At 39.0% G+C, this 14,668-nt stretch overlaps 1 protein-coding gene across 1 annotated transcript in view; it reads right to left on the reverse strand.

Moving 5' to 3' along the window:
• Window positions 1-14,668, reverse strand: part of CNTLN (centlein) — a 196,498-nt gene that overhangs the window by 133,558 nt on the left and 48,272 nt on the right. The window contains exon 6 of the mRNA XM_086479875.1: window positions 11,744-11,877. Within this exon, the coding sequence (XP_086336001.1) occupies window positions 11,744-11,877 (134 nt within the window). The remainder of the gene's footprint in view (window positions 1-11,743; window positions 11,878-14,668) is intronic.

Raw genomic sequence — 14,668 nt, forward strand, 5'->3', positions numbered from 1 at the left:
AGATAAAGTATTTATCACATACTTTTGCGAAATATCTACAAAACAGTTAAGTTTCAAAATGGAATGCCTTTCAATTTCCCCTCTAATGCTCTAACTGCTCTAAAATAAATGGATTTTCACTACGGCATCAACACTTTCTAATCAATATTCAGTTAACTCTTTAGCAGTGTCAAAATGTAAAATATTTAGAACATGTGGGCTGTAAAATAAGTAATCTTTTTTTAACTAGAACTATCAGGAAAAAAAAGTTTTTCTTAACTTGCAGGGTATGTGTGAAACAAGTCTCTTTTCTGAAATGCATCTACTCCCTAGACATGTGAAGTATGTCTGCTGATAAATTACTTTTTGTCTGCATGTTCAGCATACTGTGACAACCACAAGCAAAGTAAACAAACTTTGGTGTGTATTATATAACATAACAATAAAAGCTCTATAAACACAATAACAGGAATTGTGTTGTAATGCAACTACAGGATAGATCTAGTATAGTCTGCTTGCAAATTTTACTGTACTGCTGACAGATACCATAAATTAAGGCGGAAACAAAGATCAGTAATGCTTATTTATTATAAACAATGATTAAAAAAGCAGAATATCTTCTGCAACACATGTTAAAAGTTCAGATCCTCCATTAATCTCTTTTTATGTATCTTCTACTTAATTCTCTGTTTAATTCACAAGCACATGTCACACTAGCATTTCATATAGATACTGAAATATAAGTTTATGACTTCCAACTAGTTTTCTTCCTTACTTCCTCAAAGAATTTTCTTGGTGATCTCCAACACATAATTCTAGGTACAGAGAAGTTGCATATCATTAACAACAAAAGTTATCATTACATTTTTATAATACTGCTGGAGACGTCCAGGCAAAGATTAGCATACAAAAGTTAAGTGGCAATACCAACTTCATTGATTTTTCCTGAGAAATCACAGAATGACAAAGAAACCATTTTAAGGGAAGTTTCGAAAAAACATTTCTTAAGACCTGTGCCACTACTTAATATTATTCACTAAAGGTACAGCTGAATAAATACATAAAACCTGAAACCACATGTACCACAATAGCACAATCAGACAACTTAATGTTGTTAAGAAAAGCATTGTTTTAAAAACACTGTTAACAGGCCAATACAGAAGAACACTTAAGGGCATGATTACTTACAGTATTTAAGCCCTATTGTTCCCAATGAGATGTAAAGTAGCGCCTCAGAATTAAGAAAGGTAGAGGTGCATTCAGGGATCTTTATGTAACAAACCCAAAGTACAACTGCAGTATGTACTTCATATGTACTAATGTGATTCTGTTCACAAGCACAGCAGTAGCAATAACGACATAGCAATATATTAGCACTTTCCAACAACCTGTACAACAGGATTCCAAACAAGTATTTGTTTCATATCCCTGGCCATGAATATACAGATGAAAATGACACATCTTTGTACTGTAGTTAAAACATAATTATATTAATATTGCACAGGTTCTCCAGCCAGATCTTCATTTTGTGGTGGAAGGGAAAAAACACGAATAATGTTCAATCCTCAGATACTGTTGGAAATGTTGGTAGTAATTGTAGCCAAGACCACTCTGCCATATTGCTGTTCCTTAATTTGTATGCAAACATCAATACAGTTATCTGTCTGACACCTGAGAATGCACCGTATTATGTGTTCTCTAATGGTCTGCCCACAAAGTGTATTAAGATCAATGGGAATCTTTTCTGTTGATTTTATCAGGGTTTGAGTCATACCCTAAAGGAGGGGGGGGGCTGCGATGACGTTAAACCTTGCAGCCACCCAAAAACTGCAGCCTGCAGCACAGTCAAAATACGTGTTAATACATTCACTCATGTTAAATTCAAGGATTTTTAAATAGAAGTTCAGTTACGCCAGATTTTAAAAATCAAACTTTATTTCTTCATGCACATATCCTAACTTCATTTATTTTTCTTTTTTGGGTAAAAAGTTATACGAAACAAAACATTCGCAATCTGAAACATTCTTGAGACACATAAATACACAACTACCGTATTTAACTTGCAGTTGTACATTACAGCTGCTTTTATCCTCTTCAGTGAATGAGGTACCATTTTTACATTGTAAATCCACAGGGGGAACCTTCTTTTATTTCATTTTTACACAGGAAGGAGGAAATGACACTCAATCTTACTAGAAATTATTCAGCACCATTGGTGCAATACAAATAAATTCACAGAATGAAGCACCTTTGATAACAGGCCAAATTGGTGAGGGGGGTTTTAAACTAGGAATGGCAGGAGACAGAGATGTTGACCAAGTAACATGTGAAGGACCTTTGGGTTGGGCTGGCAAGCAAAGGGCACAGGTTGGTGTTGACAGAAAAGACCAATGCAAGGCTCGGAGAGGACCACCTCAAGCATATGCACATAAATAACAGAGTGCTGACAGGACATCAGTATGGGGGAGGCTCTTACAAGTCTTCCTGGGAAATAAGCACACCTGGGTGCCCATCTGAAGTTGCTGTTCCAATGCACACAGCATAATCCCGCAGAGGATGACAGGAAGAATCTCAGATCTGTCTGTCATTGCAGGGCTCACTGGGATCACGGAGATCAGGTGGGATAACTCATATGGCCGGAGTGCTGCCATGCACAGATACAGGCTGGGATGGCAAAATGTTGCCTTTTATGTGAAAGAGTACTCTAAATGGGTGGAGCTCTGCCTTGGGATGGGCAATGAGCCAGCTGAGAATGTGTGGGTCAGGTGTGGGCAGACCAGTGGCAGCTGCCTGCTGATCCTTTCTGATCAGGTAGAAGAATTAAGTCCTCTTCAGAAAACTGGAAGAAGTTTCATGTTTGCAGGCCCTTGTCTTCATGGAGGGTTTGAATCATTCCAGTATATGCTGGAGGGACAACACAGCAGGGCACAAGCAATCCAGGAGGTTTCTGGAGTTCTTTGATGATAACTTCCTGTCACAGTTGATCAACAGGCTGATAAGGAGAGACACATTGCTGGACCTTGTACTCACAAACAAAGAACTAGTCAGCGATATAAAGTTCAGGGGCAGCCTGCAGCAGTTTGAGATGATGGGAGTTCAGGATCCAGAGAGGAAGGAGAAATGCAAAAAAGCAAGATCACAATCCTTGAATATGGTGAGGCACATGAAGGGCCACAAGAGGCTTCTGTAAGCACATCAGCAGCAAAATGAAGACAAGGGATAAAGTGGGCTCACTGCTGGAAACAGCAGAGGCTCTGGTAGCAAAGAACATAAAAGAAGGCCATAGCACTCAATGCCTTCTTCAGCTCTGTCTTTAAAGGTAACACTTGCCTCAAGCAATCCCAGGTCCCCTCATAGATTCAGTGGAGGAGGATCAGATCACGGAACATTTAAACAAACTGCACACACACACGTCCGTGAGACATCATGTGATGCGCCTATGAGTACTGAAAGGGGTTCAATAATCTTTGTGAAAGGCCATGGCTATCAGGGGAGGCTCCTGAGGACTGGAAGAAAGCATGTCATTCCTATGTTCAAGAAGGATCTGGGAAACTAGAACACTGAGCTTCACCTCGATCCCTGGGAAGGTGATGGACCATATAAAGGACAAGATCATTTGGAGCAGGCATCATGAATTTACAAAGGGGAAATGATGCTTAACCAACCTGATAGGCTTCTCTGATGAAATGATTAGCACAGTGGATGAGGGAAGAGCAGTGGATGTTGTTTGTGTTGACTGCAGGTAAGGTTTTTGACACTGTCTCTCATAAAATGCTCAGACGGACTGATGATGTATAGGCTAGGTAAGTGGACAGTAAGGTGGACTTGAACCTGGCTGAACTACTGGGCTTAAAGACTTGTGATCAGCGGCACAAAGTCCAGTTGAAGACCAGGCACTAGTGAAGTGTCCTAGGGACTAATATTGGGGCCAACACTTTTTAACATCTTAATTTAACGACCTGGACAATGGGACAAAGTGCACCATAACAAGTTTGATGATGACACAAAACTGGTGGCAGTGGTTTCACCAGGTGTTTGTGTTTCCATTCAGAGGGACCTCAACAGGCTGGACAAATGGGCTGACAGAAACCTTATGAAGTTCAACAACGGGAAGTGCAAATTACTGCCTCTGGAGGGCAATAACCCCATGTACTAGCATAGGCTGAGGCCTGATCAGCTGGAAAGCAGCTTGTCAGAAAACACGCTGGGGATCCTGTTGGACCAGGCTGACCATGAGCCAATAATGGGCCCTTGTGGCAAAGGCCAATGACACTCTGAGCTGCACTGAGAAAAACATTGCCAACAGGTGGAGGGAAGTGATCGTTCGCCTCCATTCAGAAGTGGTAAGACACATCTTGGTGCTGTGTCCAGTTCTGGGCTCCCCAGTACAAGAGACACGGGCATACTGGAGTTAAGTCCAGGAAAGGATCACAAAGATGATCAAAGGATTGGAGCATCTGCCATACATACAGAGGTTGGGGAAGCTGGGACTGTTCAGCCTAGAGAAGGGAAAGCTCAGGGTAATATTATTAACATGTGTAAGTACCTGATGGGAATCTATAAAGAAAATGCAGACAGACTCTTCTCAGTGACGCCCAGTCCCAGGAAAAGAGGCAATCGGCACAAATAAAAAAGACATGAAATTTCAGTTAAACATAAGAAAAATGTTTTTTATCTTGTAAGAGTGGTCGAACACTGGAACAGGCTACCCAGAGAGGTTGCAGAGTCTCTATTCTTGGACATACTCAAATAGACACCATCCTGGGTAGCCTGCTGTAGCTGATACTGCTGAAGCAAAGGGCTGGACCTGCTAGAGCAGTGGGACTACACAATCTCCAGAGGTGTCTGCCAGTCTCAGCCACTCAGTGATTCTGTGTGATTCTGTTACTAATTTGCTTGCAGCATGCTCAAAAAGAGTGTACAAAAATCAACCCCATGATAATGAGAAAAACAGTTACAAGATAAAAATTAATTTCTGATCAAAATAGCTATTAATATGCCTACTCAAATGAGCAAACTACTAAACACCCTACAAGAGAGACACCTGCCTGTCACTGCAGCAGGATAAGGATGTCAAGTTCTAAGTAAAATTATACTTACAGGTGAGCGCATAACACAATAATCAAGAATTATAAATTAGATATAACAAAGGTAATGAGTGGCATTTAAAATATATGTGCCTATATAAACATCTATACGCACATACACAGATATGTAGAAATACATACATCTACTTGTAAAATATATAAATTATATGTGGATATGCACATGTAAGAATACAAGTGGGATATACATATACAAATATAAGCACATATTGATAAAATGTTTTGATACACTGTTTTCAATACACTGATACTGATACTCTAAGCAAACACAAATTTAAGAAAAAAGTCACCATCAGCAACACTAATTTAAAAAACAATACTCTCTCAGCTACGCACCAAAATTGAAACACCAACTAGGTCTATGTTTTCCCCACCACCCCCACCCTCCCCATAAACAAATGTACCATGGATACTTACACCATGAATACATACACCAAGAATATTTAACTTCATTTAATATTGAAGTCATCAGATATTACTAAGAAAAACACCCACCCCTCTGTTTCTAATCTAAAACCTCAAGATCAATACAGTGGGAAACAAAGAAATTTACAGAAAGTGAGCTGCACTCTTCAAGTCACAAGGAAAAACCTTCTATGACAAACAGTCAAGTTTTTCTCAAGTCAAAAGAGAAGAGCGTAACTAAATTATTCCAACCACTGAAATAAGATTACGACAACCTTAGTAGATTTTACTTTAAACATTGCAAGGTTGACTCTACATGAAGACACTACAAACTGGACTGCAACGAGACTCAAAGATTTGACACCTTGTCCTGCCAATAACAGTATTTAAGATTCATACTATCGTTTAGGGTAGAGCGCGCTCTGGTGCTCACATCTGACAAGAGCGTGAACTATAGTTTCCTCCTATCCTTAGAGAATAACATTAAATAAAACCTTTATGTCCTGCACATACCAACAGTTTAAGACTAAACTGTGGCTTCCTGGAGATGCAAATGAAATGAGCAGCTACTGTCACTCCAGAAGCTATATAACTGTATTGCAAACAAAGTTGATGTTCATCACACCCACCACTTCAAGTGATGTTGTTGGCTTTGTTTCACCACCACAGTTTTGGTGAATACGCTGGGATTCTGAGTACCTCAGCTACCCCTGTTACCAAGGGAATATAAGAGGGTTTGGGGTAATTCAGGAAATCTCTAGATTCCATTACCTTCAATTTAGAAATACAACACAGTGACAGGCACTATGAATTACAGCTTCTCAGGGGAATGACACAGACACTATGAAATGGTTTACAGCACACAGCAAAGAATAACCTGAAAATCCCAGAGCAGCAACGTAAGAGCCAAGTAGAAACCCAACTGCCTCAACTTAAAGCAACAGCAGGAGGGAAGAGAGGGAAGCAAAAAAAAATGCAAACAAAACCCAAAAAGCAATATTGTTACAAAAGAAGTGGTTGTAAAACGATCAGGGATAGATCTGGATTAGAAATAACCAAAGGAATGAAGTTGCGGCACGCAATTCCAGTAAGAACGCAGGGGCAAGAAAATCTAATTCATTTTAGAACAGAGTTTACTATATGTGCTAACAGTTTAGTATTTCCAGGATACTTGTGACAGCAAGGCTCAAGACTCAGCAAATCAAGTAAACCTCTCCAGTTTGATGTTCAGAGTTCCACCAGAGCTCTGTGCCAGTGAGACACAGATCACTGACTGCTCAGCAGTAAACACAAAATTTTAAATCCTGCTATTTAGCATAACTTTAAAACAAAAATCACAGGGATGCATTGAAGTTAAACCTCAGAAAGAAACAGCAAGATTTAATATTCTTCAAGAATATGAAAACAGAAAGGCTACCAGGGACTCTAAATAGATCCAGAAAATCTGTACTGAATGCAAACATGAAAAATATAATATGGAAATGCATTTCACAGCTATGTCAGGAGTTTGAAATTAAACCCAGTGAGACCAAGAGTGCGTTGCAAAAATAAAGCCAGCAAAAGGTGGTGGCTTCTTGAAGACATCTGCTGTGCAGGATGAATCCTGTAAATATTGTCTGTTCAGCAGTCTTAGAAAATTTATCTTCCACACCTCAGAAGTATGTGACAGATTTTACTAACACTGGGTGGGATTTTCAAAAACACCTGCTATTTTGCAGGGCCAGAGTTAGACTGGAGTACTTATTCAAAATCTTGGCCCTTGCTAATTTGCTGAAAGACTGCCCCTTGAAGAAAACAGCTCTCTTAGCATCTACAGACATAGTTACTGTTAAACTGAAAAAAACTTTGCAAACAAACCGACAGATACACAGAACAGAGCAAGAAGTTATGATTGTACAAGAAACAGAGCCCCAGGACAGTTTGCACGTAGACCCTTACAGACTTTCTTTTCCAATTGATTTTAGCATCTACTGTAAAAACTTCAGGCAGTACTACCAATGTGCCAGCTGAAGGAGTATTTTTCTGGATTTGCCTATACTGCATATGAAAGAAGACATCAAACGAAGGAAGACAGTTTCCTTTCTTTCCTCCTCCAGAGCTTGTTTCCAATAACTACAACTGTACTCCTGGTCTGTTTTCAAAAAAGGGGAGGGTGGGGAAAGCAGGCAGGCAGCAGACAGCAAGAGCAAGACAGAGCAGAGGGAGAACAGAGAGACTTCCAAAACAGATTGTCTTTTTCAGCTTCAAAAGTTTGAAACTCATGATGGGAAACTGGAGATGGTAAGGGAGATGGGGTATTTTCCATACTGTTTGTTAAAGAATTTTCTGCTAGCATTAAATGAAAACTCAGCATTCAATGTGATACTTTTATAAGACTAAGTTTTAAACAACAATAGCTAAAAAAAAATTAATCACTTAAAAAAAATTAACAACGAAATGCTTCAATCATGAAGTCAACACAGTTCTAAGATCTTGGCCGAGGACAATGAAAAGATGTAAAGACTTCATTTTCTCCTCAGATTTTTTCCTTTAATTCTGGAGAAGCTGTTTTCTTTAACTTAAGTAAAAGTTTGGGGGTTGTCTACATAGACTTCTATTATTTTGACTTTTTTTCATTAAGAACCAAAAGAAAAGTAGTTTTACCTATGTGCTGACACTCAGAAAGATAAGGGGAAACTTCAGCATTCTGTACTACAAAAATACAGAACATTTAAAATTCTTAGTTTGTATTGTTAACTACTAAAACTGCTGCCTGAAACTGTGAATTTTATATGATATGAGCCATGTAGCATAAGCCTTCTTATTCCATAATAGAAATGTCAGCAAGAAACTTGTAGCCAAAGACAGTCCATTAAGAAAGATTAGCAGACACTAAATTACAATGATACGGAACAAATACATATATATATAGCATGTCAGGCATAACTCACATAGCAATGGTATGGAAAAATACTACCATTAAGCACAATACCAGTGAAGTATCTAGGAAGGAAAATATTTAGGCACACAAAAAAACCATACACGATCACTTTGCCAAACTCTTTTCCACAAACCTAGAGGGCTGGTTGTATGGAAAAATATACAGAATAAGACATCAGACTTAAAAAATAAGTATTTTGTCCATAGCAAGTAGTCCATGTTAAGTCAAGTTCAGATCTTGTGTTCAAAAGAAGTACTTGTTTTAATCATATATTTAAACAAGATGTCTGTGACAAATTCTAAGTTGGTTTGCAGTGAATAGCAAAGAATACATTTTGAGAAATTTTAAGTTCATTGATTTGGACAACTCAGTCTGCAATATTCTAAACTGCAGTAACTTTGCAAATCTCGATTGCCTGACTTTAAAAGTGTCGTCTTTGCTGACCCTCTCACACATAAATATGTATTTCTAAGAATAGTATCAGAAGATAATAAGTCTATTAGTCCATTCATAAATTTTACAAATTCTAGTGATTGACTCTTTCAATACAACTTCCCATTAAACGTGCGTATTTTATTGACTTTTGAAAACTCGACCATTATACCTTTTAAATATGAAAATAAGAAGACATCATATTTCCTGTGAAGACTGCAACAAACGCTAGGATGACAATTTAGGTCAGAGGCACCAAAAATCATATTTCTAGTTTTTTCCCAAAAAGATTTAGATACTGAATCCTTACAGCAAGATTATTTCTGCTTGGGAAGCAAAGAGGAGCGTCCATACCAATGATTTCTGCATCCTAACTGCAGCTCTTCAGGCATAACCACAGTTTGAAGGAATATTGAGGGGAATATTACTTGTCTAAAACAGGAAGGATAAACACTGTGTATGCCTTTGAAACTAAGTGAAAAATGGACAATATCCTGACAATTCACTTAAAGTTACCAATTGTCTTCTGCCATTACCTTAATTCTGAGGAATCCAGTAGTCTAAATAATTCATAGAATACATTCCATCCTTCATTTCTTTTCCATGACTCAAATAACGCAACACTAATCTTATGGATTCAGCATAAAGAAGTGGTGTATTAGACCTAAGATAAAGCTTAAATCACTGCACTTTAAACCTTTAGCACAGGCCTATGTAGACCTTTGCTGACTCATCAGATTTGACGCTAATTAAAAAGAAAGTTAGGCTTAAAGCTTTTCCAAGTTTAGGGCATTTAGCCTCTCCAATTATACATTTTTTTCACTAATCACATTGGTATTTTGTTACTTTCAGGGGAGATTGGTAGTTCCCTGACCCAATGCTAATTAAGAAGTGTAATTTTAAAGTCTATCCCTAAGCAAAAAATGGTAACAACATACTATGAGTCAAAATATATCAGAAGTGTACATAGTCATCTACTGTGTAATGGGTTTGCGTGGCAAGGTTTTGGTAGCGGGGTGGTTACAGGGGTGGCTTCTGCAAGAAGCTGCTGACAGTTTCCCCTGTGTCCAATACAGCCAATGCCAGATGGCTCCGAGACAGACCTGCCACTGGCCAAGGCCAAGCAATGAGCAATGGTGGAATCGCCTCTGCAATAGTGTCTTAAGAAAGGGAAAAAGTTATTGCGCAGCAGTAATTGCGGCGAGAGAGAAAGGAACAACAATATGTGAGAGAAACAATTCTGCAGACACCAAGGCCAGTGAAGAAGCAGGGGAGGAGATGCTCCAGGCGCCGGAGCAGCGATTCCCCTGTGGCCTGTGGTGAAGACCATGGTAAGGCAGGCTGTCCTCCTGCAGCCTGTAGGCAGTGGAGCAGATGACTGCCTACACCCTGTGAAGGACCCCATGCTGGAGCAGGTGGATGCCTGAGGGAAGGTGTGACCCCGTGGGAAACCTGCACCAGAACAGGCTTCTGGCAAGACCTGTGGACCCATGGAGAGAGAGAAGCCCACACTGGAGCACGTTTGCTGCTAGTGACCCCATGGGGGGGCTCACGCTGGAGCAGTCAGTTCCTGAAGGACTGCACCCCATGAAGGAGACCACGCTGGAGCAGTTTGTGAAAAGCTGTAGCCCATGGGAAGGGCTCACACTGGAGAAGTCCTGGAGGACTGTCTCCTATGAGAGAGACACCACACTGGAGCCAGGGAAGAGTGTGAGGCATCCTCCCTGTAAGGAGGAAAAAGCAGCAGAGACATTTTGTGATGAAATGACCACAATCCTCATTCTCTGTCTCCCAGTGCCGCTCAGGGGGAGGAGGGAGAGAAATCGGGAACAAAGTTAAGTCCAGGAAAGAAGGGAGGGGGTGGGAGGAAGGTGTTTTAAGATTTGTTTTATTTCTCATTACTCTTCTCTGAGCTGATTGGTAATAAATTACATTTTTTCCCCAAGTTGAGTCTGTTTTGCCCGTGATGGTAAATGCATGACCTGTTATACTTTTCTCTCCCCGCTCCAGCTGAGGAGGGGGAGTGATAGAGCAGCTTTGGTGGGAACCTGGCATTGAGCCAGGGTCAACCCACCACATACTGATAAGACTTCCAAAAGATCTACATCTTGTGGAACAGATATACTTTTGCACAAAAATACCTCTAATGCAAGATACTGCTTTGTAAGTGGAAAAATAGTCTTTTTCACAGAATCACAGAATGTTAGGGGTTGGAAGGGACCTCACAAGATCATCTAGTCCAACCACCCTGCCAGAGCAGGACCACCTAGAGGAGAACACACAGGAACGTGTCCATGAGGGTTTTGAATGTCTCCAGAAAAGGAGACTCTACAACCTCTCTGGGCAGCCTGTTCCAGGGCTCTGTCACCCTCACAGTGAAAAAGTTTTTCCTGTTAATGTGGAACCTCCTATGCTCCAGCTTGCACCCGTTGTCCCTTGTCTTATCACTGGACATCACCAAGAAGAGCCTGGCTCCATCCTCCTGACACTTGCCCTTCACGTCTTTACAAACATTGATGAGGTCACCCCTCAGTCTCCTCCAAGCTAAAAAGACCCAGTTCCCTCAGCCTTTCATCAGAAGGGAGATGTTCCACCCCCTCAATCATCTTTGTGGCTCTGCGCTGGACTCTTTCAAGCAGTTCCCTGTCCTTCTTGAACTGAGGGGCCCAGAACTGAACACACTATTCCAGATAGGGTCTCACCAGGGCAGAGGAGAGGGGGAGGAGAACCTCTCTCGGCCTACTGACCACCCCCCTTCTAATACACCTCAGGATGCCATTGGCCTTCTTGGCCATGAGGGCACATTGCTCACTCATGGTCATCCTGCTGTCCACATCATTTCCATCCTGCTATATTTTTGTAAGATTCAGACTTAAAAGTAATTAAATTCTTATATACTTACTTAGCTCTGATCACATCACAATCCTTTTGGGAGAGTTCTTCCTCTTTGACAGCTACCTGAGATGACAAGTTACTGCATGTACTGCGCAACTCTTTTATTTGTACTCTTGCCTCTGCTAAATCAGTTTCCAAATTCTGCAAAGAAAACATTTGAAAAGTATTAAAGATAATGTACATGAAAAAGTTAAAATTTACTATGCGTGTTAACTACACATATAGACATATATACATGCATATATTGGTGGATCATTGGAACAGGTTGCCCAGAGAGGCAGTGGTAGCCCCATCCCTGGAGACATTCAAGGTCAGGTTTGATGGGGCTCTGAGCAACCTGACCTAGTTAGAGATGTCCCTGCTTATTGTCGGGGCAGGGGGGTTGGACTAGATGACCTTCAGAGGTCCCTTCTAACCTAATACATTCCATGATTCTACAATTTATTGTGGTCTAAGCAAATATATATAGTTATATGTGCATGTGTGTGTGTATGAAAAAAAGGTGCATTTCAAATTTTTGGTAGCCGCTTATTCTTTACTGTAGGAAGTTTTCCTTAATTTGTTTGCTGCACGTGGAAGGAGAGTCCTGAATCAAATCTTTGCAAAGCAATAGTACAGTATTTAACTACTGAACTGACTAAACCTTGTTTTCTGCATAGAAATCAAACAGAAAAAAAAAAAAAACCTACTCCTAACAAAAAAAAGTGCTATACATTCATTGTTCTAAATTCTCCAAAAATGCACAATATTGCACACATGAACCAAGAATCATGGATACAGACTCATTTTTGAGACTGCTTGTTAAATCCGCTCTGACTTTGCATTTTTAATTCAGAGCAAAGAATAGTTTCTTCGGGAAAACAAACAGCATACAAGAAAAGTTCTGTAAATGCTCATTAAAAACAATGTAAACAAGCAGTAGTTTGCCTTTTACAGTAAAACTTAGTCTAGAAGTTAGTCAGCAAAGAGTGAAGGTGTATCTGGGAAATACAGCAGCAAGGTAGCTTACTCAAGCAAGACTTCAATCTCTACATAGTGACCGTACTAGAGTTCTCTGGAGGTTTAGCAGCTTAGTAGAGTACTTCAGTCTTAAGAAGCTTTGTATGACTTTTCCCCCAGAGTGTTTTGAGGCAAGAATGGAAATAGAAATATTACAGCAATATCTAGAGCAGAGTTTCAGAAGGTGGCAATGGCCTTAGACCCGCTTTGATATTATGCTACTCACAGACACAATCACTTGTTCTCAGTAAGCCAAATATTCCAAGATTCATCAATAATTTAAAACAAGTACCTCTTAGTAGGATAGCATCCCTAATCTACTGCCAACAGTATATTAGTTTATCTTTCATTTACATGCAGACTTAAGTTACAGAAATAAATGCACTTCTTTCTCTTTCAGCAAAGATGCCCCAAATACTGAAGGTATCAAAACATTTTTCTAACTGAAAAGCCTATCATTAATTGTCTTCCTTTAAAACAGCAAAAACATCTCTTACACATATTTGGATGTATCAAATTCTTTGAATTTGGGCAAGAACTATCATGTCCTGTTACTGTGAGGAAATAGCAAAATTCATGAGTGAATGAGGTAGGAAAACTACATTTTTCATAGTAAATCTCAGACTATATAACTGGTGTACCTGACTAATGAGTCACCATTAAATCTCAAAGACTAGGTAGCAAAAAATATTTTTTCTCAGATAACAGAAGATTTCAGCATGCTAGGAGACAGGTAATTCTATCAACACATGAAAATGTTGAAGTGTAATAAGGTAATTATAACTTGCAGACAAATAATCTTATGGTTTCTCCTCAGCGTGTTTTTTTTTTCCACAGCAGCTAAAAGTTACTGTATAGGTGAACAAAATTTATAATAGTTAACATTTTCTGTGAACAAATCCTATTTGCCTATCTTCCACACGACACTACAAAGTTGCACAGGTTTTTCATGGTACAGATTAAAAAGAAATCTAATCTTACCAATGCTTAAGTTCTCATTATCCATTGCAGGGTGCAATACAAAGAATAGGTAACAAATTCTTTTGTCATAAATACAACTTTAGAAGTTATACAATGGCAGAATTTAAAAACAGGAAAGAAAAAGTACTTCATTTCTGATATACGCAACTTCAGATTTTCATTTCAACTAACATATTAATCAGTTCAACCTTTTGAACAGATTTTGAAACCTTGACTTTTTTTAGAAGCATTACTGAAAGGGCAAAACATGAAAATAGGGGAAAGAAGGGACTGGTTATACAAACAGCTTATATACTAAAACATCATATATTGAGGCATTCCATAGAGCTCTTGTACATAACTCGGAAATCCATTATGAAATAACCTATTATATTCAATTTGTGAGTATCTTCATTTTTTAAAATCCTGCAGAATTTATTATATTGCCTTCTAGTTGATACAGTAGCCAAGAAGGTAGTTTCCTTGCATAAACATGCAGATTGAAAATTTGCTAAATAAAAATTCTCCTAAACCTGATTTTCAAACTTAAGTTAATTTCAATTTTACAGATTGTTTAGAATTCAATTCTCTAAAGCATATTAAAGCAAAGTAAGTGCTATTTAAAACACAGTAAGACGTAACATTTAATAATTGAATTATCTAACATGAGGAAGAAAATGCATATTTTAAAGGGAAATACAAAACACAGTAAAATATATGATACTTCTTTATAACAGTACTGAAAGTGAAGCACGAAAAATAAGTCTAGTCATTCTAGCCATGAAAAGTGAAATGAAGATAACTAGCAGAATAATAATCTAAGGAATATTTTGATCACTTCAAGTCCAAGCACTATACACTCAGAAAAATCAGAGAAAAGGTGAGTTTAAAAAAGTTCAAACATGAAAAGCGTAACACACAGACAAGGCACAAGGCAGCATAGCTGTGCGTAGATTATGAACTCACTATGCAT

The sequence above is a fragment of the Leptosomus discolor genome, chromosome Z (genome assembly GCF_034619465.1).
Source record: "Leptosomus discolor isolate bLepDis1 chromosome Z, bLepDis1.hap2, whole genome shotgun sequence".
NCBI classification, from domain to species: Eukaryota; Metazoa; Chordata; class Aves; order Leptosomiformes; family Leptosomidae; genus Leptosomus; species Leptosomus discolor.